Source organism: Manis javanica, chromosome 4 (genome assembly GCF_040802235.1).
Source record: "Manis javanica isolate MJ-LG chromosome 4, MJ_LKY, whole genome shotgun sequence".
Lineage (NCBI taxonomy): Eukaryota > Metazoa > Chordata > Mammalia > Pholidota > Manidae > Manis > Manis javanica.
In genome coordinates, this window is record NC_133159.1 from 166,513,069 (window position 1) to 166,536,354 (window position 23,286).

Genomic DNA, 23,286 nt, shown 5'->3' on the forward strand with positions numbered 1-23,286 from the left:
GTGCTACGGGCACAATGGCAGTGCAGGGCATTCCCGATCAACACACTTTATTAAGCACCAATGGCAAGTCAGGCTCTGCACCAGGAACACATATGAATAAAACACAGTTCTTGCTCTCAAGGGGCTTCCAGGGGAGAGACCAACTAGCTTTTGGATGATTACTATATCGTGGATTAAAGTAAACCATAGCAGGGCCCAGAATACCTCCCACCCTGGGGCTTTAGGTGGTGCCTCAGCTGGGAGTTAATCAGTTGTGGGGGCAAAAAAGGTATTCTAGGTGAGGGAGCAACATGGCAAAGGCACAGAGGTGAGAAACATGTAGACTACCAAGAGTTCAGAGCTAGGAATATTTGGGGCGGGAGTGGGAGAGCTGGAGAAACACCGGGGTGGGACGGTGGGTCGTCCCAGAAGAGGCCTGGCCTCTGCCTGGCTGCAGCATCAGCCACAGTGAATCCACGGTATCCTGGCTCAGGGCTTTGACTTGGCAGAGAAGGGGGTAGCCCTTGGTCCATAATGGTTTCTCATGGTCTGCATGGTTTTGGCCTTGCTGAGACATGTGCTCAGAGAGGATTCTAGCCCAGGGAACTTTCCTCCCAGCTTTAACCACTGGTGAAGACCACAGAGGCAGTTTTCCCCACCTCCACCCACAAGGAATGTAACGGCCTCCCACTGTTTCTTTCATGCCCCACCAGGGACACTGTTCTGTAGGTGATTCCAGAGGGAGGAGCCCTGGGGAAGGTGGGAAGGACTATCTCCTGACAGGGAGCTGTTTCTGTACCTCAGACAAGATGCACTCCAAAGAAGGGGTGGCCCAGTGCAGGGCTCCAGTCCAGATTCAGTGTGTGTGTGTGTGTGTGTGTGTGTGTGTTTATTAAGGGGGTTGGAAGGAAACAGGATGCAGCCTCTGAGATCAAGGCCTGGTGCTTCCTGCCTTGGAGTGCCTAGCTAGGGGGAAGACAGGAGGTAGCGGGTAAGCAGGTACAGGAGGCTGGCAATGCCCACCAGACCTGTGAGGACCCCAAGCCTCAGTGGTAGGTACTCCAAGGAGCGCTCCAGCTCGTTATGCAGGAAGATGACCTGGTGTTTGGTGATGCTCCACTCTCCTGAATTGTCTAGAACGTGGCGGGCCATGCGGGCCTTCTCCTTCAGGGGCATCTGGGCCTCGATCCGGGCCTCTGCGTCCTGGCGGTTCAGGTTGTTCCGCTGCATCAGCCGCGCCAGCTGTGTGTCCCGGTCACTAAGGACAGGGCAAAAGGGCTGCTCAGACACTGTAGACCCCAGCCTCCCTCCTACCGGTAAGTTTCAGGAGTGGGCAGCCCCTTTCCCCAAATCTGTTTAGGCTCCCACAGCCAGGGAGGGAGACCCAGAAGATTGCCGGCTCCACCTCACTCCACTGTGAGGATCCTAGTAGCACTATGGGCTACCTAAAGCCCTTATTATAAACAAGGACAGGAACGGGCTATGGCAGCTGTTTTCTGCCATCTGGGTCTCTGTTTTGCCACTAAGCTTAAGATTTCCTAACTATAAGAATGGGAGGATTTGATCACCTGGAATCAGCTACAGCCTGGATCCCTGGGTGGGTGACCTTTACGGAAAGGCCTGTGCCTGTAAGCTCAATGCTTCCTATAGTTCCCCTGGGCCTGCAGCATCAAAGATAGCCTCCTGGGCTACCACAAAAACCCTTCCTTGCCTTCCTACCCCCACCCCTGTACATGTAGCACAAAAGCACCATTCTGTGAAGGTGGCTGCCATGCTTGATGGCACTGATGACGTGGGATGGGCAAGCATATTATTTCCAACACACCAAAGGTAGTTCAACAGTTAAAGAATTCCATGAGGGGATCCTGATTTTTGTAAAGTGTGGATCCCATTTATGAAAAGCAAATAATCACTAATTCATGTATCTCTGGTATATCCTGTGAGCTGTACACCCACATGTGCTGAAAATGGGGCACAAATGGCACCCAGGAATCTGGCAAAGCTTCCTCTGGCTGCTGAGTGGGGCTGGAGGATTTCCTGGAGAACCTGCTGGAGAACAGGCAGATTCTACAAAGCCCTGCTTCTTTGTCAGGAGCCACGCTGTCTCTGCTTTTTATCAAATAGACCAACCTGGAAGGAAAGAGTCAGAAGAGGAAGGTGGCAGGGGTAGGCGCAGGGTGATTGGTTGACTGCAGATGCAACCAGCCCCTGTTCTGTTTTCTCATCTCCACTCCAAGCCCAACCCCCACCCCTCTGTTTCTGATCCCTTGGTACACAGTTCCAGTTGTATTAAGACTCCAAGGCAAAGAGAATCCTGTCTTCCTGGAGTTTGCCTGGCCTCAACCGATAGTCTTTCACAAATGGAACAAACCAGAGGTTGCAGGTTTACATGGAGAGACAAGTGCCAATGGGGGTCACCAGGCTCAGTGGATCCCGACTGGGCTTTACATAACAACCATCAGTGGGGAGCAGGCGGAGGGCAGGTGATGCTTTGGATACTGAGCACTCCAGGCCCCCACAACCGACCCTCAGTGTGCTAGGAGCCTCCCACACATTAGTCTCTTGAGAGCTATCCTGTGCTCAAAATATCTGCAGAGTTAAGTGCCCACCTCTGTCTGCATACATGCGGGTAGAGTCAGGGAAGCTTCTGGGAGGCAGAGACACCCTGCAGCTTCATGTGCTCTCTCACCCCATTGGGACTGTGACTCATCTTCTCTGACAGTTTGATCTTCCTGGCTTCACGTCCTGGGGGACCCTGACAACAAAGCTCCTTCCTTAGCTGGGCTCTGGGAGTTTCTTGCCCACGACTTCCTGTTCATAGGTGATGACAATGGGTGACCTGGACAAATTCTGTAAGCCCCCTGAGTTTTCTCTTTTGTAACTCAGAGGCATCAACTCCTTCTGTGACCACTTTGTGTTGAAAGGTGAATTGAGGGAGGTAATAAATGTGGGCGCTGTTTGGAAAGTTGAGAAGTGCTACAGGAAGGCAAAGGAATCCAGTGAATAACACTCGTTCACAGCAGGGCCTGGCATTTGGGCTGAGGTGCTTCTAGTAGCCAGCAGGGGGAGCCCTTCCCAAGCACTAGAGAAGCCTACCTGGGGGCAGATCTGGGTCAGGCGCAGAGGTCGGTTTCTATAGGCTCTGGGCACTGTTGCCCATCCCGTGCCCACTGGCCACCTCAAGGGGAAGGAGTAAAGCAATGTGGGCCATTTCTCAGGTACACGCCTTACTCCACCCTGACAGCCTCCGTAGGGCTGGGCCATGCCAGACCACACCACACACTCACCAGTATACCACCACCGTGTGCTTCATGAACTTGAGCAGCTTCTTGTTCTCAAACAGCAGGGGGATATCCAGAATCACATAGCGGTATCCTGGGGAGAAGCGGGAAACCCACAAGTTCAGTCCTGTATGCACACACTAAGGACTGCCTGTGTCATGCCTGGGAACAGAGTTGAAGCCACTGGCCCCTGCATCAGGGGCTCCCCAGCAGTGGGAGAGACCTTCCAAGGAGGCATAGCCTGAGCGCCAGGCAGTTCCAATGCCATTCACAACAGAACGCTGCAGAGGTCACTTTTGACTGGATGATAAGGGGAGACTGTGTAGAAGGATGGCATGCATACTGGTCTCGAAAAGCTTGTAGGACTTCTGATACTTGAAAATGAGGGAGTGGAGGTGAGGGTTCCAGAAACGGGGACCAGCAGAGCACAGGGAGCAGTGAGGCACTACTACTTTGGCTGGAGCGAAGGCCTCATGCAATGTGAGGTGAAGCGGACAAGGCGGTCAGGGCAGGCACAAAGGGTGTTCACCTTAATCTTGAACCCAAAGAGTTGTTATTTCTGACAGGGAAATGACACAGCCAGAGTTGTAGGAGACTGGAGAGGATTTCCAGGAGCAACTGGGCCCTTTCTGCTCTACTTCACCTACCTTTGCTAAAAACAATTTAAAAAAGAAAAGAAAAAAAGGTTCTCCTCTAAGAGTCCAGTATGTCCATCGCTACTAGCTCCCCATGAGAGCAGCCCCAATGGAAGGCTGCTAATGGGTGTCACAGGCAGACCTCCAGCCAGGAGCTGCAAGGGCTGGTCATGGTTCTGACTAGTACTGTATAACCGTAGTACCATATAACAGCAGTGAGGTAAAGGCATTGGCTGGCCCTCGCACTACAAGCCAAGGCCAGTCAAGGGCGGCACCCTCACCTACTGTGAGCCGGCACATTCCTGGGCTGCTCGCCAACGAACACTGTGGGCTACTCTCTCCTAGTTCTCTATGCCCGAGACCTGCCCTGTGCATGTGTGACAAAGCTGGCAGGGGGCTGGCAGCAGGAAGGGAAAGGAGTGGGTACTGCTTCTGCCCAGAGATCCCAGCCTGGCTTGGATGGTATCCCACTGTGAACACTTCCAACCCAAGAACGGGATACACATCACACCAGTTCCCAGGGTGTCAAACATCGCACCAATTCCTGGGGTGTCATGGAGAAACTGGCACTCCAGGTGATGCAGGAACAGGGGTGGCGACCCAAGCTGCTGGGTTTCTGTTCCCCAGGACCTCCTGCTCAGGAATCGCAAGAGCAACCTTTAGTTGAATGAAAGGGCTCAGAGAACTGGCTCTGATGACATGCCTGGGTTTATAGCCACCACTTTCCTACCATGTGATCTGGGGCCCATAACAAGCTCATCTGTGTAAATGAGTGGAAAGACCACCTACTTACCAGGAGGATGGTAAGGATCAAATATGCAGAGGCATGTAAACCATAGCATCCCCCTCCCCGAAGGCCCTCCCTGGGGTGGGGAGGCGGGTGGCAGCACTGGTTCCCCCACACTCCTCCCAATTCAGAATGGGAGCCAAGACCAGATTCTCTCCAGGCCTCTTATCTCCCTCTCCTGCCTGCTCCTCCCCCCTTACTGTCCTTTCTCCTTGACCCTCTTGGGAGCTCGTGGCCGGTACTCTGGTGCAGCGACAAAGGGCTATTCAGCTGTCACATCCCTCCTGCTTGATAAGCTCTGCAAACTATCCTGACTCTATTAAGACATCCATCTGCCTACACAGAGACCTCCCCAACAGCTGGTGATCTTATCTGACGTTTGATTATACCAACTTTGACAGTTGTATTTGTTATACTCATCAGGGAAAAACTGGGACTGTGGAAGCCACAGCTGTCGTCCCCATTTTTCACCTTATCGAGCTGAAAGGAGCTTTCTGGCTTTTATATAAGTGGTGGCGGTTGGGGAGAGGGAGGCCGGGTGGATGACACAGCGGAGAACTTTGGAGCGGGTGACATTATCCAGTGCCTCATTTCAGAAGGGGAGGGTCACTGCTGCCTCAAAGCCCTGCAGATGGACTTGCAGCTGGCTTGGGAGTGAATGTAAAGGGCAGGATGAAGGCAGAAGGCTTCACTCCTGGGTAGAGTAGGAGGGGGTCCTGGCACAGACACAAGGGGTGGGACAAAGGCAGAAAGAGTCCAGAGACTGTCCCTGAGGGAGAAAAAGTGGAGGGAGGCCTGCAGCAAGGTGCTGAGATGCAAGCCAAAGCTGGTCCCACAGGGAGGAGGTCTGGAGCCTGGCCTCATCCTGGCCAGACCTGGGGAGAGGGGTTGTGGAGGGTCGACATCACGGATGTCTGTCAAACTATCCCTTTCCTTCTGTGGGAAGGTACTAGCCAGAGGGAGATGGGGCTGGGGGAGGTTCTCCAGTCTGTACATGAGAACTTGAGGATGAAAGAATAAGGTGTTTGGCCGTGATCACAGTGCAAAAGTCGGATGAAAACCTAAAATGCTGGCCCATACGGACAGGAAGGAAAGTTGCAGCATCATGACTGACAGTGGGAGACAAGCAGCCAGGCCTTCAACTCTGAGGCCCAGGGTGGAGGCCACATATGCCAAGGGCAGCAGGGAGATCCGCAGCGGCCTGAGGCAGCTGGCCTGATCTCAAGCCGCTGCACTCTGTTCTCCCACTTTTAGTGATCCTGGACAGTGGCAGGTCACCCCTGCTCAGTGCTATACAGAAGAACAGGGCTTACACCATGGAGGAGGGCTTGGCTCTTCAAACTCTTGCTCTTCAAACACCCTCCCCTTCTTTCAGTCCCCACTTACCGCCTGGCTGTCCCTGCACGTGCCAGACTAACTCCTTCTAGTAAATCCCAGCTCCCAAGGATTATTCTCCACTTAGAACCCCTCCCCTACCTCCCCCGGCCATCCTAGACCCTCCCTAACGTCCAGTCTGCAAATTTTCTTTCCCAGGCATCCCAACAAGCACCAAATCTGACTCTGACCATGGTTTACATTGTGTGGTAATCAACAGTCATTGATGGGGACTTCCAGGCCCTCTACAGCTTTTTAAGGCAGCATGATTAGCCTCAGTATGCAGATGAGGCAACAGGTGGAGGGCTCGCTCCTTCGACAGTCACACAGCTAGAACCTGTGAGGGCCAGGACTTACACCCAGGTCTCAGAACATCAGCTATTATTATGTTCATCCGATGAGAAAAATCAACTTACTTCCTGGGGATCATGGCCCAAAGCCTCAAGTGGCTCTTCTCATTAGATTGTCAACCTCCTTAAGAGTTGAGGGACACGTGCTTCTTTCCTCTGGGGCTGTGTGTGTGTGCATGTGGCAGGGTGCCAGTGATCAGTATGAGCTCAACAGCCTGCATGACCAGCTCCCCTCACCCTGGCCAACCTTTCTGCTGAGAAGGACCCTGGCCCTGTAAGGAGGGGTCTTTGCCTTATCCCTATCCCAGGCCCGGGGGCTTACCTCGGAGAAAGTATTTGAACATCTCCTTCATCATTTCCTTGCGGATCTCAGGGTGAGTGATGGTGTTAAGCAGATGCCGCCGGTCGGGCTGGTTAAAGATCAGGTCCCCCAGGACCTTGCGATCGATGTTGCCATTTTCCAGTAAGACCTCAGTGCCAAAGGCCTCCACGATGCGCTGGTGGGCAGGGTATCCTGGCTGGACGACTATGGCATGAGGAGGAGGCTAGGTCACTCTCCAGAGCCTCCAGCCAGCAGAGGCCGCCCTCAAGTGACTAGAGGCAAAATGGTGGGGGTACTGATGGGGAGAGTTGTTCAGCTGGAGCAAAATCAGAACGAGGGGAGGACAAGCAGGTGAGACATAGAGCAGAGCACACGGAACCCCAGGGTGGTCACAGTCATGGGGTGAGGTTAAGGAGAGGGGAGAGTAAACAGAAGGGCAGGAGGACAAGCCACAGACGGCCCACAGCTGGGAGGAACGCCTTGCCCTCCGCTGAGGCCTTGAAAGGACTGACAGAAAGGTGCGGCACGCTGGAGGACGTGGGGGAGCTGCTCACAGAACCCCACGGCCCCCACTCACCCAGCCGGGCGATGACGTCCACATCAATCACCGCACAGCCCAGGTCCTGGAACACCTGGGCCACTGAGCTCTTGCCCGAGGCAATGCCCCCGGTCAGGCCCACCAGGAACATCTTCCCAGGAAAGAGGGAGTCAGTGAGCCCCAGAACCAGGAGCTGGAATCACCGGTGTTGCACACATGCGGCTGATGGGAACTGCCCACCATGGGAGGGCCCAGAGGACCGGCCTGTTGGAGGAGAGGCCTGATCAGTGTTGGGCCAGAACAACTGGGGGAACGGGAGGCAAAGGAAGGGAAGGGTAGCACAGCCTGGCCGGGCAGAGTCAAGACCTGAGCTTGGAGAGCTCTGGGCCTATCCTGAGATGGAAATCTCCAGCAAGGCTTCCAGTTTCTTTAAAAAGCACTCATACAGAAGACAAGTGAACACAGTATAGTGATCAAAATGCTGACCAGGCAGAACAGAACAGATGCTCTAAAGCAAAGAGTGCTTTCTGGAGGTGGCAATACCCCACCGCTGGCAAACTTCCCACACAAAGGGGACCCCATCCCTCTGTAGTGAACCCAAGGCCCTTTGCAGATGGCCACAGTGCCCCCACCCCCAGCCTCCACCTTACTGTGGGGCACTGAGGCTCACAGGGAAGAAACGGCCTGTCTGCCCCTCCCTAGCACCCGTGCTAGGCCCACCAGGAAGGCTCGTCTAGAGGGAGATGACTAATCCCCCCCACCTCAATAAGAAGCGGCCCAGTGGTTTGATGGCCACTAAGCCTGAGGTACAGAGAAGCATGGATCTTGCCAAGAAGGAGTATGAGGAAAGGAAGCCAGGACGCAGGGAGGTAACTCTGAGCTTGGCGTGGCAATCTGTGGCTCTGACTGAGCAGCAGCAGTGCAGCACAGCAGTCAGGAGCATGGACCTCTTCAAATCCAGTTCCTCCACTTTCATGCTGCACCAGTCACTTGCCCCTTGAACTTCAGTTCTCCCATCCATAAAACGCAGATGACAGAACCTGCCTCATAAGGCCGGTGTGCAGACTGAATACAGAAAATGTACATGAAGCCCTTGGTACACTGCCATTCACATGGTAAGTGCACAGTCAAGGAAGGGAGGATACAGACACGGGGTGGAAGGTAGGGGTAAAGTCATACTGCAAGGCACAGAAAGGAAAAAGACTTTCATGAAGCTAGGTCCCCATTCCTGCAACCTCAGACTATCTCACAATAGTTTTTTTTAAAAACCGCATTGCATTTTCTACAGTAAACAGGGTTACCGTTGCTCCCAGACTGGAAGAATTAAATAGAAAGCCAGGTCTCTCCCATCCTTCCTTCAGTGACAAACCACTTCTCTGGGACCTTGAAATGTGTCATAGGCCTTTTTTTTGGTAAACAGATTTACTGTCCTAATTACACTTTGCTTGACCTTATACTGAAATGAAAATGAGTTTGCTTCCCCTGAGGACACACAGAACGACATCGGGTGGGCAGCTGCTCAGATGCAGGCTGGGCGGGAAGGAAGCTTGGGGCAGTGAGGGACCAACCTAGTTTAAATCTGCCCAGGCTCTTCTTCACCCAGGGAAACCAGAGGCAGAGAGGAAAATATTCACCAGTCTTATCCAAATGGAGAGACTAAACTAAATTATTAAACCATTTACAAAGCACTTCTTCTCATTCTCTTGAGACTAAAGTCACCCCAGGTGGTCTTCCTCCAGTTTACAAAAAAGGTTAAGGATAAGGTTCCGTGGTCAAAAGAAAAAAGAAAAAGTTGACTCATTTGGCTGAAGCTTTGAAATGGAAAATCCAGCAACTCCGTCATGTCCTTAAAGCAACAGCCCTGCTTCTCTGCTGCCCAAGACCAATCTGGAAGAGTGGGAAGGGCCTTGGGGAGAGACCGAGGCCAGGGAAGCGGCGGGCCAGCTCTCCACAGCACTGAATGCAAGCCACTGTCTCCTGGCTACCTGGCTTTGCCAGACTTGGTCTAAGGGGCCTGGAAGACCACAGCTGAGCAGAATTCAGCTCCTGCTGGTGCTCAGGACCAGGACCCTCTGAGATGCACTCAATCAGAATCTGGCAAGGGAGCCACCAGGCAGCTCTGCTGTGTAAGGGGGCTTGGGACTGACTCTTCATTTACAGGGGTGGAGATGGAGGGTCAGAGAAAGGAAGGAACGTGGGGAGGGCCAAGGCTGTTAGACGAGACCGGATGGGGTTCAGGACTCCTAACTCCAAGTTTAGATTCCGACTTAAGGTAACCAGGAAATGAAAAATTGACCTTTACACTAAGTAAGAGAAAATGATGGTGATTGTGTCTATAAGCAAATCAACTCAGCCAAAGAAAAATGATTTGATGATTTTCCTCTCAGGTGTTTTCCTCTGCAGAATAGGAGGCTGGGTCTTATGGACAGCAACCAGGGCATAGACACAAATTCCAGGCTCAGCTCCGTCCCAGGCTCTCGGGGTAACCTAATGAGTATCTTCCCTTCTCTGTGCCTTGGTTAACCATCTGTGGAAACAGACCAACAGCTGCTTGACCTCCGTCAGGAAGGCAAGGGGGATCGAGGAGCACATGCCCAGGGAGGCTCTGGGCCCCTGGCTTGAAGGGGCTGGACAAATAACAGCTGCTTCCACCCATAAACCCCTCCACGACTCCCTCCCTCCCTCAGCACTGACTGCTGCCTCTGCGCTTCGCAGCGGTGCCAGGCCAAAGGAAACAGAGGTCACGCGCCCCAGGAAAACTGGAGGGGCAGACAGTAACCAATGAAATCAGCCAAGAACAGAGCACCTACAGCTGAGCAGTACTCACGGGGGCTGGGGGTGAACCACGGACCTGCCCTGGATGGAGCTGCGGCAAGAGCCCCCTGTCCTCTCAAGGCTCAGCAGGGATGCAATGAAGTCTTGTGTTCCCAGCTGCCTCTAAGTCCCACCCGGGACTGTCTGGCAGCTCCTCTGCATATGCTCAGAGAAGCCACTACCTATGGTAACCTGTGTTCACAATGCTCTTCCTGCTCTGGTTCAGAAATCATCCTTCTCCAGTCCAGTTTCCCTCTTTACACAGAGGCGGTGGGAACCTCACAGCAACTTTTCAACCTGGCTCTGATGTGAATCCTATGAAACTTCATGGAAGGGTAGAATCCCAGGCCGCACCCTAGCCCGCTGAATCTCCATCTAGGGTGGAGCCCTAGCAGCCAGCCAGGCCCCAGAACTGCTGCTGGCATGGAAGGTTGAGGCCCGCAAGTTAAGGTCTGGGACTGGACTCTGCACAAACCCGCCTGTGTGGCTGTGGGAAGTCTTCCTCCAGTCTGGCTGAGGCCAGTAGGTGTGTTATACATGAGAAACAGCTGAGCCCTCACTGCCTGCCCCTCTCTGAGCCTCAATCTGCACACCTGTAAGCAAGGGGCTGAACCTCCAGTTCTAACAGCACTGGCTCCAGGGGAGGCTGTGGCACTTTCTTCCTCCCCTTAAGTGGGTCACTTCCCAGTCAGTAGGTGCTCACTTGGGCGACCAAGAAAGACACAACTGTTGGTGGCCAGGAAATCTTCCTCAATACCAAAAGCCGTTCACAGAGCTGGCTTGGCCGGAGTAGGAAGGGCAACACACTTAGTCCCATTGTAACAGAGAGAAACTAATGCTCAGCACAGAAATGGAAGCTGAATTCCCAGAACTGGGGTTCATCAGCCAAGACTAGATTCCAATCCCAGGGAGACACATCCAAACCCTTTCCTTTCCCTTATGTCAGTGGGGAGACAGCAGGGTGTAAAGAAAAGGGTAAGGATTTGAGTTAGAGAGGTGGTGTCTCCAGCCTGTGAGGCGATGGTCAACTGATCGAATTCTACTGTCTCCAAAAACGGTGTATCCTTCTCATCGAGCTTCTCCAAACTGCCTTTCATTTCTTACCTCTTGGGCCCCAACAGCCTGGAGAAGACGAAAATACATTCACAGAAGGGCAGTCTCTCTCAGAATCTCCTCTGGCAGTGCTTCTTAAGGAAAAATGAGTGAGCTGCTTCACAGGCCTCCCAGAAAAATGTCCCACTGCTCATGCTGTCTGCCCAGGCTCTACCTTCAGTAGACCCCACCCGCCAACCCAGGTCATGAGCACCTCATGCCAACCTCTAGAGCAGCCTTGTGATACGACCTGACCCTCCAGACCCTGCCTTACCTCTCCCAAGGCAGCCAAGGCCACGGCTCGAAGTGGACGCTGGATCACGTGACTCTCCTGCTTAAACCTTCACGGCCTTCTTCCCTCTACTCCTAGCCTCTCAGAGGTCTTTGGGCCCCACGTGACCTGTCCACTGTTGACCCCTCCACCCCTAGCCAAGGATCCTTGGCTATGCTGACGCTCGTCACCTGCCTGCCTCTGTCCCTCAACACGCAGGCCCCATGTATGCCCACCACACTCACCTGTTGGCTAACTCCTCAATTTAGTCTGTGTTCATTCCTTCAACTAATCAGGCACCAGGCACTGTTCAAAACCAGAGGGCATGTCACCATAAGCTTACACTCTACTGTGGAGGGGCGCGGAGTATACACAGCTAAGTCCACAATAGGTGTGGTAGAGTGTGATAGGGGATGTTGTTTTAAATGGGGGACCAGAGGGTCTGAGTGAGCATGGGGGCTCATCACGGCTCCTTCAGGGTGCCTCGTCCACCCTGCAACTGAAACCAGGCTCCTGGTCTCTCACCATTCCATTTCCTTTCTGTGCCTTGTACCCATCATGCTTTGTACTTTTGTGTGACCATTTCAATGTGTTAGATAAAATAAGCTCCATGAGGCCACATGCCATGTACAGTTTGTAGCCATCTCCAGCACCTAGCACAGTGTCTGATATCCATCTGTCACACACCACATGAGGACTATCAGTCAGGTTACATAACTTTTCTTCACTCAGTTTCTTCATCTGTAAAATGGAGCTAATGGACCTACTCTTGAGTTGCTGTGAAGAGTGAGCTAATGTACAGAAAGTGCTTAGAGAGTGCCTGGCACACACTGAGCCCACACCAATGCTCCCTGTTATGAGAGAGTGTTTCATAACTCTTTATAAATGAATGACTAAATGAGTCCATGACCAGGGGAGGGGAGGGGAAACACCTGGGGGTCACAGTCTCCTGTCAGTGGCAAAAATGGGGCTGGAGCCACCTCCCAGCCTGCTCCTTTTCCCATTAGAACATGCTGTTTGCTACTAACAAATCCCTTCTGGAAAAAAAGAGAAGCAAATAAAACACCCAATGGGTTAAACAGAATAAGGAACTGGTATTTGAACAGACCCTCTTTCTTTCCTTCCTTGGGAGAGCTCAAGACTTAAGACAGAAGCAAGTTTTATTGCTTCGCATCACCCAATCAACAGCCCAGACCTCCCCGAACCCAGGCCAGGACCTGGCTCATTAGCTCTCAGCTTCATTTCCTCCTCCTCTTGCAGCCTCTCAGGATTTCACGCTGGCCACACCTGACCAGCCGGACACTTCTCATTTGCATTGCTTTCCAGAGGGGATATATCCATTTTGCTCTAATGATCAATATAATCATTCATGAAAACAAGTCATTCCCTGCCTTGGGACCCAATTATATTCTTGTGGAACCTGCAGTTGCAAAAATGTATTATTTTCCAGTTAACTAGTAAGTGCTTTTTATCTATGGTTTTCCCCACTCCTAATCTTTCATTATTGGTGAGAGGTTGTGAGTCCAAGTTCTCTTGTCTGCTGGGCCTATTAAGTCACCACTTCCTCCAGGCTGCCAATTACTTGGAGGGAGGCGCAAGAGAGGGTGCTTGTGGTCCGTCTCCTCCGCCCTCTCCCCTTGCCATCACCAAGAACAGGTCTCTCTTCTCACTCTCCAAGCACACACCATCCCTCCAGGGAGCTTTCAGGAGTGGGCAGGGAGGCTGCCTGGATTGGGACGCTATGCTGGCATCTACCCAGAAGAGGGATCACAGGGAATGCCAGCTTTCAGGGGCTGTGACATCAAAGTCCTCACTTGGATCTCCGCTCAGTCCTGTAACTAGCTGTGTAGCCTTGGGCAATTACTTCAGCATTGTGGACTTCTGTTACCTTGAGTATAAAATGGGATTACTAATGGCTATGTACAAGGGTTTTGTCAGGTTTAAATGATGTGACATATATCACGATCACCTCATCTTTCCCAGCTCCATGCGTGTGACACGTCACAGTCACAGCAACCCACTCCATTCCCTCAAGGAAACCTCCATCCTGCCAGCTGCTTGGGTGGAAAACTTCAGTCTCCTCCTGGCTCCTCTCAGTCTTCATCCAACCCACCAGTGCCCCCTGCCAGCTCAGCCTCCCTCCCACCTTCACAGCCCAGCCAGACACCTGCATCAGCCACCACCACCATCCTGCTCTGGGATGACTGTGGTGGCCTGAGTGACCCTCCTGCTGCCATCTTTGCTCCTCCTCAGTCCATTCGTAATAGAGCAGCCAGCGTGATCCTTTAAAAATGCATGTCCAATCATGTCACCCCTCTGCCAAACTCTCGGAGGGAATGCCTCCCTTCTCACAGTGCAGGCTAAGTCCTTACAGAGTTCTGCAGGCTTCATGAGACACAGGCATCTTCTGCCACCTAGCCCTTGATCTCACCCATCCACACACATTGGCCCCCATGCTGCTCCCTGACCATGCTGGGCACACTCCAACCTCAGGCCTGTGGACGTGCTGGTTCCTCCACATAGAAAGCTCTCCCCCAAGAGCACTGAATGGCTCACTCCCTTCTCTGCCCAACTGTCACCTAACAAAGACTGTCCTGAATATATGACAGCACTCCATTTCACTTCCTTCTTACTGTTCCACTCTTCTTCACAGCAGTTTCCAATTTATCATCACCCAACACATTATATATATGTTTATTTATTGTAATTTGCCACTCTCTCCAGAATCTGGGCAGTACTGTATCCAAGGCATTTTTAAAACTGGGCCTGACAAATAGAAGGTCCTCAAAAAAAATTTGTTGAATGAATACATAAAGCATGCAGCAAAATGTCCAGCTCATGGGTAAGCAGGAGCTCAACATGAACTATTTAAAAATAACATTATCTGTTTTATAAAACCTACTCTTGAGAATCACAAAACCTTTTCCACATCATATCCAAACCCACATTTCTGGGGTGACAATATCTTGGGTTCACCAAAGAGGAAACTGAGGCAGAATGTGCCTAGGGAGTTTCTCACAGGCAGGAACTAGAATACCAGAGCAGCTACCCCCCATCCCAGTGCTCTCTCTGTGCCACCCACATTCTTGACTTCATCAGCATGACCACCCAAAGCGGTCAGTGCTTTGAATCTATCCCAGTTCTAAAGGTGAGGAAATGGAAGTTAAAAGAAGTTATCTACCCTAAGTAGTTAACAGTGTGTGGTGGGAACCCCTGCGAGATGCATGAGATTTCCAAGGGACACACAGGAGCAGTTTAAAAGAAATAAATTTCCAACTCATCCATAGCGTCTACATGTGGAAACAGCCCAGCCTTGGAATGTGACTGCAACCTCTCCTTTCCCAGGTGCCCCTTCACAATCACCCCAATCTCTCAGGTTTCAGAGAAAGCCACAACTACCCACCCATGCCAAATCTCACTAAAGTGCATGGTGCCACAGTGCAAATTTCCCTGGCACAACAAAGGAGGCTTCCAAACACCAGCATTCCTGCTAAGTATGTGACTGCCCACAGCGACTATGTAACAAATCCTCCAGCTGAGTCAGGTAGTTTCCAAATCTGCACCTTCAATTAAAGGAAGACCTCAAAGAACTGTCTGCTGCTAGGTCATTAATAATTGATTCCAATTATAGATCACTGATTTTTTTTTTTTTGGCTCATAACTCAGAAGGTGTTCAAAGAACTGAGTGATATTGCCACAACAAAATACCTTCAAGTCCTGTGTATATATTTACATGAACCAATTTTTTCAATGCTCACAGCCATGAAAAGCTCTGCTCTTTCTAGTAAAATATATGGAGACACACATGAACTCAAAGAAGTTCCACTCAGCTTATTAAGAGAAGCATTTCAAATAAGACATGTTTAACAATTATCAAAATTGTTTTGATCAATTGTGTATTTTACAATTATAATAACTCAATCCAAAAGACATGTTTAATATTATGTCCACAATTTTCAAAAATGCTTTAAGTTTTTATGTATATTTATTGCAGAGAAGTAGGATGACAAATCAAGGGTTTTCAAGCACACAATCTAATTTACTAGAAAAAAATTGAGTGGAGCAAACTTAAGTTCAAAGAGAAAAAAGGAATGTCAAATTTCAACAGTTAAATAAAAAACTGATTCCTGTATTTCTTTCAAAGGATGAGGGAAATCAAACCATTATGGTATTTAGATTGCACTGTAGACATTTAAAAGCCTGATATAACAGTTTCACTTTTAAAATGTCAATATTTACAATTAACCAGAAATCATATCCTTGGCAACTACTGACGTTTTCAGAGAAAAATTTTAGCTGTCTAAAAATGTGTGAATGGGTAGTTTTCAAAACAAAGTTAAGCTGTTTGCCTGCCTTCAGTTATCAGCCCTCATCTTTTCTCTTAAGGCACAGGCACCAAGAGAGGCTCTGAACCCTTTAAACATATTACCCAGGACAGATTCAGACCTTGATCAAGACAGATGAGGACATGGTGAAAATTTAGGGTCCTGATAAGAAAATAATGCCCCAACCGTCTTGTCCATTTTGTACTGGAATCTCTCTCTAGCATTTCACCATTTCCGGAGACCTCTCTGCATCCTGCCGAATCCATCTCGTCTTTTTGGGTAAAATCAGCCGTCCCTTGCCCCCAACATATTCAAAGTCTTCCATTTCCTCATCTCTAAAATTAGGACTTAATGCCAGGGTTTATTTGGGTAATACTTTTTCCATAATTGAGGGAAAGAGAAAAATCTTTTAAAACTTCTAAGTAAAAAACGCCAGAGGTGTAACGCTTCCATTTGGGAACTTGGGTAAGAAGAGAAGCAGGCAGTCGTGTCGCCCTCTTTACTAACGGATGAGTGGGAATTCCACGCCGCCGCCCAGGGGTGGGGGGTCTTGGCTAAAGCTTTATTACCTGGCTAGCCTCCTGGGGAACACGTAAAAGAGGGGAAGCTGAATCTCAAAAGCTGAGATAATCACTCAGCAAAACAGAAGCTACGCAGCAAGGCACTTCCCCATCCACCCTCTGAAATAGGCATCATTCCCATTTTTCAGACGAGGCAAACTTAAAGTTGGAAAGGTACCCAAGACCACCAACTGGAAGTGGCAGAGGCTGGATTTACAAGTCAAAATTAGATCTTACCACAAAGTTAAAAAGTGTAGCGGCTTTGGACTGAACCTACTCTTGAATTTCCGCCGCTTTCTAGTCGCAAATCTTTCTCCGTTTCCACGGCTTAAAAACAGATAAATTAAACCTTTCTTGGGGGAGGGGGGGGTTGCTGTCAAAGCAATGAGCCATAGATGCAAAACCGTTTACAGTGGCTGCTACATAGTATGTGCCCAATAAATTGTATTAAAGCTTGAAAAAAAGGTGCGTACTATGTTCACCTCTCAGCACGATCGGTGCGCCTCGGGCAGTGGTTCTGTTCGACCAGAGCCCTGCCGGAAGCCAAGACACAGAGCCTCGGCGGGGAACCAAGCCCACTAGACCGGGAGGCCGGGATACCTAAAAGAACAAAGCAGCGCAGGAGGGTTGCCAACCAGCCCAGGCATCCTCGGAGCGGATTCTACCCACCCGCTAGGCGCACTACGTACCCGGGACCTCTGACCCGGCCTGGTCGCTCGCCCAATCTCAGGGGCGCTTACTGGGGAGGTCCCGGCGAGCAGGCGGAACCCCGAAGCGCATGCATGTGGACCGGACGTCCGGCCAGCGGAAGGGGCGGGACCGAGCGGGGGTCGGGGGGCATGGGAGTGGCAGGCGCGTGGCCCAGCAGCGCTGCGCTGGACGGGGACTGCAGAGTCACTGCTCCCTCAGAGCCAGAGGCTTCCCCAAGCCCAGGAAAATGAAAGCCTTGGAGTCCTAACTTCAAAGTCAGGCCTGGCCATCATTAGCTGTGCAAACTCTTGACAATGGCAATGATGGCAACGGTAGTTAACTGAGCACCTACCTGCCAGGTCCTAGGAGCATTCTGTGGGCATTATCTCACTGAATCTTCATAATCCTTTAGGAAGGTATTGTCACCGTCCTCATTTTACACAAGGAACTGACTTTCAGAGATTAATCCATTTGCCCTCTCTTATAATGGCATTGGCTGCACAGCTCACATTCTATCCATACAAACCTAGCAAGTCACTTTCCTCCTCACTGTCTCTATTAAATTGAGGGTAATCGCTACTGTGCTGCTTGTTGAAAAAACTGGAAATACATAAAAGCATACAGTAGATGGTCCCTAACTCCTACCCTGCCTCCTTTCTCCCTTCTTAAACTACCTCTGCTTTCTGCTTCATTTAAGGTAGGAGTCTTGCCTACCTTCACCACTAGCATCCCCAGTGCCTAGAACGGTGCCAGGCATAATAGGGTTCCAACACATTGAAGAATAAAGTAATTCAACATCTTTGACTTCCAGCTCCTGAAAACTTTCTCCCTTCAACAGCACCCACTGCTGTCACCCAATAAACAGAACTGCATCTTATGATCAAATGGGCCATTTGGTCCAAATACCTATCCGGGATCTGAATTTCTTCATCATCTCTGCTTTCTATACATGAACATATCCAGTGTCTGAACTGTCTTTCAAGACAGCTTCATGCTGTCTTTCAAGTTTAGTTCTCACAGTTAGGAAGCTTTCCCTCAGCTAGTATCTCTCTTGGTTTTAATCCATGGGGTCAAGCAGAACAATTCTAATTCCTATTCCTTAGAGCCTGATCTAACGGCCCGGTCCCCTTCCTTGACTAAACAATTTACAGATAACCTAAATTTGTGGTTCCCAATCTTTTCCCTACTCCTGACACATCAGGATCCCCAGATTCACATCCATAACAATGGCTGGCCATGGCAGTGATAGGGATAAGAACATGCCTGCCCTTCCCCAAATTACCAAGGTCTTCCTAGGGCAACAGTTAAGAAATCCCTGCTGATGATCCTGCTTTTTCCAGAAACTGTCTTAGAGTATCATGAGCAATTGGTATACACACAGAGGCCTTGTATTCTAAGTAGGTATCTGTGTGGTCCAATCTGCCAATAGCCGCTGCATGTCTTGCTCTGGGACAATCCTAGAAGGCTGAAGGGCTGCTGCAGGGGCCTCAACCCAGGCACTTCCTCCAAGCTGAGGCTCTGCCTTTGCAGTTCTGAAGTGATACCATCAAGGGCTTTTTTAGCTCGAACACATATCCTCCATTATTCTGGGTGGCAATAATAAAGTTTGAGCTGGCTCTAGCTGCCTACACAATCTTGCTTCATCCTGACAAGGACCTGAATCTCAATAATCTTTGAGCCCTCAGCATTTAGCCTGATGTCTAGAAGACCAAGCTGCTTCAAGTTGTGTTTGATGAACAATCTTCTGAGTCCAACAGAGGTGACTCCTTTGACTCCTGGGTCTTTGACTCTTGGTTCTTAAAATTAAACATACTTTCTTTATGTTTATTTAAAATAAATATTAATATGCAATTAAATTTATACCTTACAAATATCATTAATATTTATCCTTTATTAGGCAGGTGTAGAAAAAAGAACAAGCTCCCATAGGTTGTCACCAGCAAGTCCAAACTCCAGGCCTTCTGTGCCTTGGCCCCTGATCACTCCTCCAGACATGTTTCCCCTTGGGAAAGGTGAAGGACAAAGGTAACTTAGATGTGGTACCAGACATGATGTTACAAGGCCAGGTTCAAGTCTGAATTCATTCTAAGCAGTGAAACTTTGGACAAATCACTGAACATGTTTTCTCACACTAAAACAGGAATAACACCTGCCCAGCTCTTTGCACAGGGTCAAACAAGACAGTTAATGGTAGGGAGCAAACAAGACAGCATGTTAGCACATTTTATGAGCAAAAAGGCACACTACACAAATAAGAGAGGCCATTATACTGTGTTCCTGCCTCTGCCCTTTGTTTGTAACATTTCCACACCCTGAAGGCCTTATCCCTTCTCTCTCACCATTTACTAACACATTAATTAATTCAACAAATATTAATCAAGGGCCTACTGTGTGCTGGCCAAAGGGATACAGAGGTGAGGAAAATCCAACCTGTTCTCTTCCCACACAGAACACAGAGGCTTATAGGGGGAAATAGCTGCAAACTGTTAACCACATAAACAGAAGTAAAACTGCAGCTGTGACTCCAGCTCAGGAGTAGGCCCCCAGGGCCCCCAGAACCTAGGGCTTAAGCTGCCTCCATCGCTAAGTTCAAAGTCTGCTTTATCCAGGAAGCCTTTCCTAACAATGCTGCCCCAGAGATCTGCACCCCCCGCCCCACCCTCAGCTTCAGTTAATTTATCTGTCTAGTCCATTTAATCATACGCAGTCAGGCCTTATTATTTTGTTTTCAAGTGTGCCTGGTTCCCCCAATTTCACTGTTAAGTGCCTTCTGGGCAGGGAATGCCTGGTTCAGTCTCTCTTAAATCCCACAGCACCAAACAGAAGGCCGAGCCCACTGTCTCCAGGCCCCTGTGTCAGGGGCTGTCACAGGGAAAGAAGGCTACCCTCCCTGAAAGTGAGTTCCAGGGGAGATAGGAAGTTGCCAAAGACCATCTCCCCATTCCTTAGTTCACAACTGCGCCCACTAGCCCTGTTCTTCAGAGAAAAAACTCTCTTCCTTAGAACAGCCAGGCTGCTGCTGCCCAGTATCTTTCGCCAACTAAAATTTTGATCATATTTCTCCCCAGCTAAAAATCCTTCAGTGGCTCCTGAGAGTCTTTAGGACAAAGCCCAAACTCCTCAGCATGGCATCCACCTCCCTTCCAGGTCTGATTCCTGACTCCTTCAGTCTTAACTTCCCAAATGCTCCTCATGCTTTAAGTCCCAGTCACATGATTCTCACTGCAGTACCTCAAAAGCACCTTACTCCAGCACAGCAAGGAAACCATGAACAAAACAAAAGGCAACCTGTTGAGTGGGAGGATAATATGCAAATGATATACTCAATAAGGGGTTAATATCCACAATATATAACGTACTCATATACCTCAACACCAAGAAAAGAAACAATACAATCTAAACATGGACAGAGGACCTGAATACACATTTTTCCAAAGAAGACATACAGAGGGTCAAGACATGACCCAATAATTCTACTTCTGTGTTATTTACCTGACAGAAACAAAAATACTAATTTGAAAAGATACATGCACTCATATGCTTATTGCAGCATTTACAACAGCCAAGATATGGAAACAATCTAAGTGTCCATCAACAGATGAATGGATAAAGAAGATATAGTACACAAATACAATGAACTATTACTGAGCCATAAAAAGAAATCTTGCCATTTGCAATATGGGTGGACCTCCTAACCACTATATTCCACTGTCTCCAGTAACATGAAGGGATAATGGGGGTATCTACACTAGGAGAGATCCAAAATCTGCAGAACTTCAGACATATCCCTCAGTCACCCCCTGAGCCCCACTACCTTCTTATAATGCTCCTGCCACAATGAGTGGGTAGGAGGAGCCTGCAAAGCAAGATGGCAGAATCCTGTTATTCTAGAGTAATGAGGTACTTAGAAAGCTGGTAATGTTTATCTTGGAAAAAAGAATTTTAGGGAAACAGGTATTAATTGTAGAATACATAACAAGTATCTATAAGGACGCAGGATTATGATTCTATATAACTCCATAAGGCAGAACTTGGCCAACTTTCCACCAATGGAAGCTGTTTGAAAGTGGAAGGCACTCTCTTATGAGGGAGTGTGGAGGAACAAATACCAGAACTCTAGGAACCCCAAGAAAGCATGCATAGGGCCAATTTAGGAAACTCTACATTGCGTTGTTTTGGGTGATCATTCTGTACAAGTGTAACTGTAAACTCAAAAGTAAACTTAGGCACCAAAATCACATGTGGGAATATTCTGTTACCAAGTGGTCATTTTTAAAAAGTGTCACAAATTCTCAATTTCTTTTTAAAAATATAAAGTTTAAATTTTATTACAGAGAGACCATGGGTCCTATAAAATCTAAGTGAGGATTCTAACTTGAAAAATCCTAAGAGAGAGACAATAAAAGCCTCTTAGTTCCTTTCTAACTCTAAAAATTCTCAGAGGTGCTGGATTCCACAACTTTGGACCTGTACTTGCGTTCTGACCTTGGACATGACAGTCACATTGCCTCCCCACCTCCCAGAAAGGCTCTCCACTGAGCAAAAACTCAGTTTGAAGTAAAATACAAGGCAGCGTATCCCACTTAAGCTTTGAACTACAAGAATGGCAGGGTCCACAGAAAGCAACCTTCAATTCCTACAATCAGACTTGCTTGGTTATGTTTCATTAGCCTTCATTCAACCTCTGCTTATCTGTGAGAAAAGAAAATACAGGGTTGGGATTAGAATATAGATGTGAATTCTGGTTCTGCACTGAGGTATCATTGTGATACATATTTTTTTTGCACATACAATTTTCTTCAACTCCCCTTCACTATTACTTAACAAAGTCATGTGAGCTACAACAGATGAGACACTTAGAAAAGTTAAATCCATCTAACACATGTAACGCGTTGTTATTATTGTTTCTGACCTCCTCTTGCCTGCAGTTGTATATAAGGCATCATGACTTATATACAACTTGGCCCTGGAGAAATGAATGTGGGTGACAGTTCTCAACCTGAGCAGGTTTCTTTCTCTTCCAAAGCCAAATATAAATGATTGGGGATTATCTGATGCTTTGGATCATATTAACTTCTGCTCTTGTCACTAATATAAAAACGAAGAGTTGATAATATTTAGCTGTTTCTTTTGTTTTGTTTTTCTGAGTCAGATGGGAACTGTTTCTCCTACTTACCCTCTTCCCATGTTGAGAGTTTCCCAAAGGCAAAGATCATTTCCGTTTATGACCACAGAGCTCTCTAAATTCTAAGAACTTGTGCTTCCTTCACCAACCACCACAAACCAACCTGAATGGGAAATCTCTAGGAATGGGCACCATGTCTTCCACTGTCTATTCAAGACTCAGGTGCAATTACTCTATCACAGGGGTAAGAGGCAAGGGATAGAAGCATTCAGTCAAGGCTAAAAATAGATTAAGATGTCCAATTACCTTCTAATAACTGAATTCTTTGGGTGGATGTATCAGACAATGGGAATTTTGTAGTGGTAAGGAATTCAGAGAGCCTAAGGACAGACAGGTCCAGATATGTATACTGGTTTTGTCACATTAGCTATGTGACTGAACTTTACCAACCAGTCTTGGCCATATTTGTCTGTGAAAAAGGGGAATAATAATAGCACCCACATTCTAGGGATGTTGAGATTAAATGAGACGGATGAAAAGCCTTACCTTGAGCCCTTACACGCTCATTAAAGAGTAGCTATGGGGAGCTGCTGCGGAGAATAAAAATGACACTGTGTGCGGAAGGACTCTGTGGAGACCAGTACCCCGAGGCCAAGGCTCAAGCGAGCATTCTGGTGTCCTGGCTCAGGGTCAGCGCTCTGTACAACTACAAACGACCAGGGGCCGCCCAGAGTCTTGAGTGAAGAAAGTAACCAGGAGCCAAACTGGCTTCTTGAAGGAAAGCCCCTCCAGAACAGCCCAACGCATTCGGGCTCAGATCTCTTACTTACCCGCGAATGGCAACAGGCCTTAACGACAGCCAATGACCAAGGCACTAGCAAGAGCTGGCTGAAGTCAAACCTCGGATTTTGGAGACTCCATGTCCGACACACTAAACCTGCACCGAACTACAATCCCCAGCATGCCATGCGGCCGCCGGAGTCAGCTAGGGTCGGCGCGCCAACCTTGTGGCCCTTCTTTCCTCACACGCGACCAAATGCCCAGGACTTCCCGGTAGCTCTTGGCCCCCAACCCAGGGCAGCCGCCCCTCATGATTTCTGGGTATTGTAGTCCACGTTGTTCCGGTTTCTCGGGGATTCCTCC

The 23,286-nt window shown here is 49.1% G+C and overlaps 1 protein-coding gene across 8 annotated transcripts; it reads right to left on the reverse strand.

The window, feature by feature from the left end:
• Window positions 1-11: 11 nt before the first annotated feature.
• DCAKD (dephospho-CoA kinase domain containing) lies at window positions 12-23,200 on the reverse strand. 8 transcript variants are annotated; one of them, XM_073235702.1, is made up of 6 exons: window positions 22,974-23,200; window positions 21,646-21,710; window positions 7,306-7,530; window positions 6,729-6,932; window positions 3,267-3,354; window positions 12-1,237 (listed from the first exon to the last, which is right to left on the reverse strand). In XM_073235702.1, the coding sequence occupies exons 3-6, from the start codon at window positions 7,415-7,417 to the stop codon at window positions 946-948; spliced, it is 696 nt and encodes a 231-aa protein (XP_073091803.1). In that variant the 5' UTR covers window positions 7,418-7,530; window positions 21,646-21,710; window positions 22,974-23,200; the 3' UTR covers window positions 12-945. The 8 variants fall into 8 exon arrangements, 7 of the variants coding, with proteins under 7 accessions (XP_073091803.1, XP_073091809.1, XP_073091807.1 ...); XM_073235708.1 differs by lacking the exons at window positions 21,646-21,710; window positions 22,974-23,200 and adding exons at window positions 16,811-16,928; window positions 17,018-17,102; XM_073235706.1 differs by lacking the exons at window positions 21,646-21,710; window positions 22,974-23,200 and adding exons at window positions 16,802-16,928; window positions 17,018-17,102.
• Window positions 23,201-23,286: the final 86 nt, after the last annotated feature.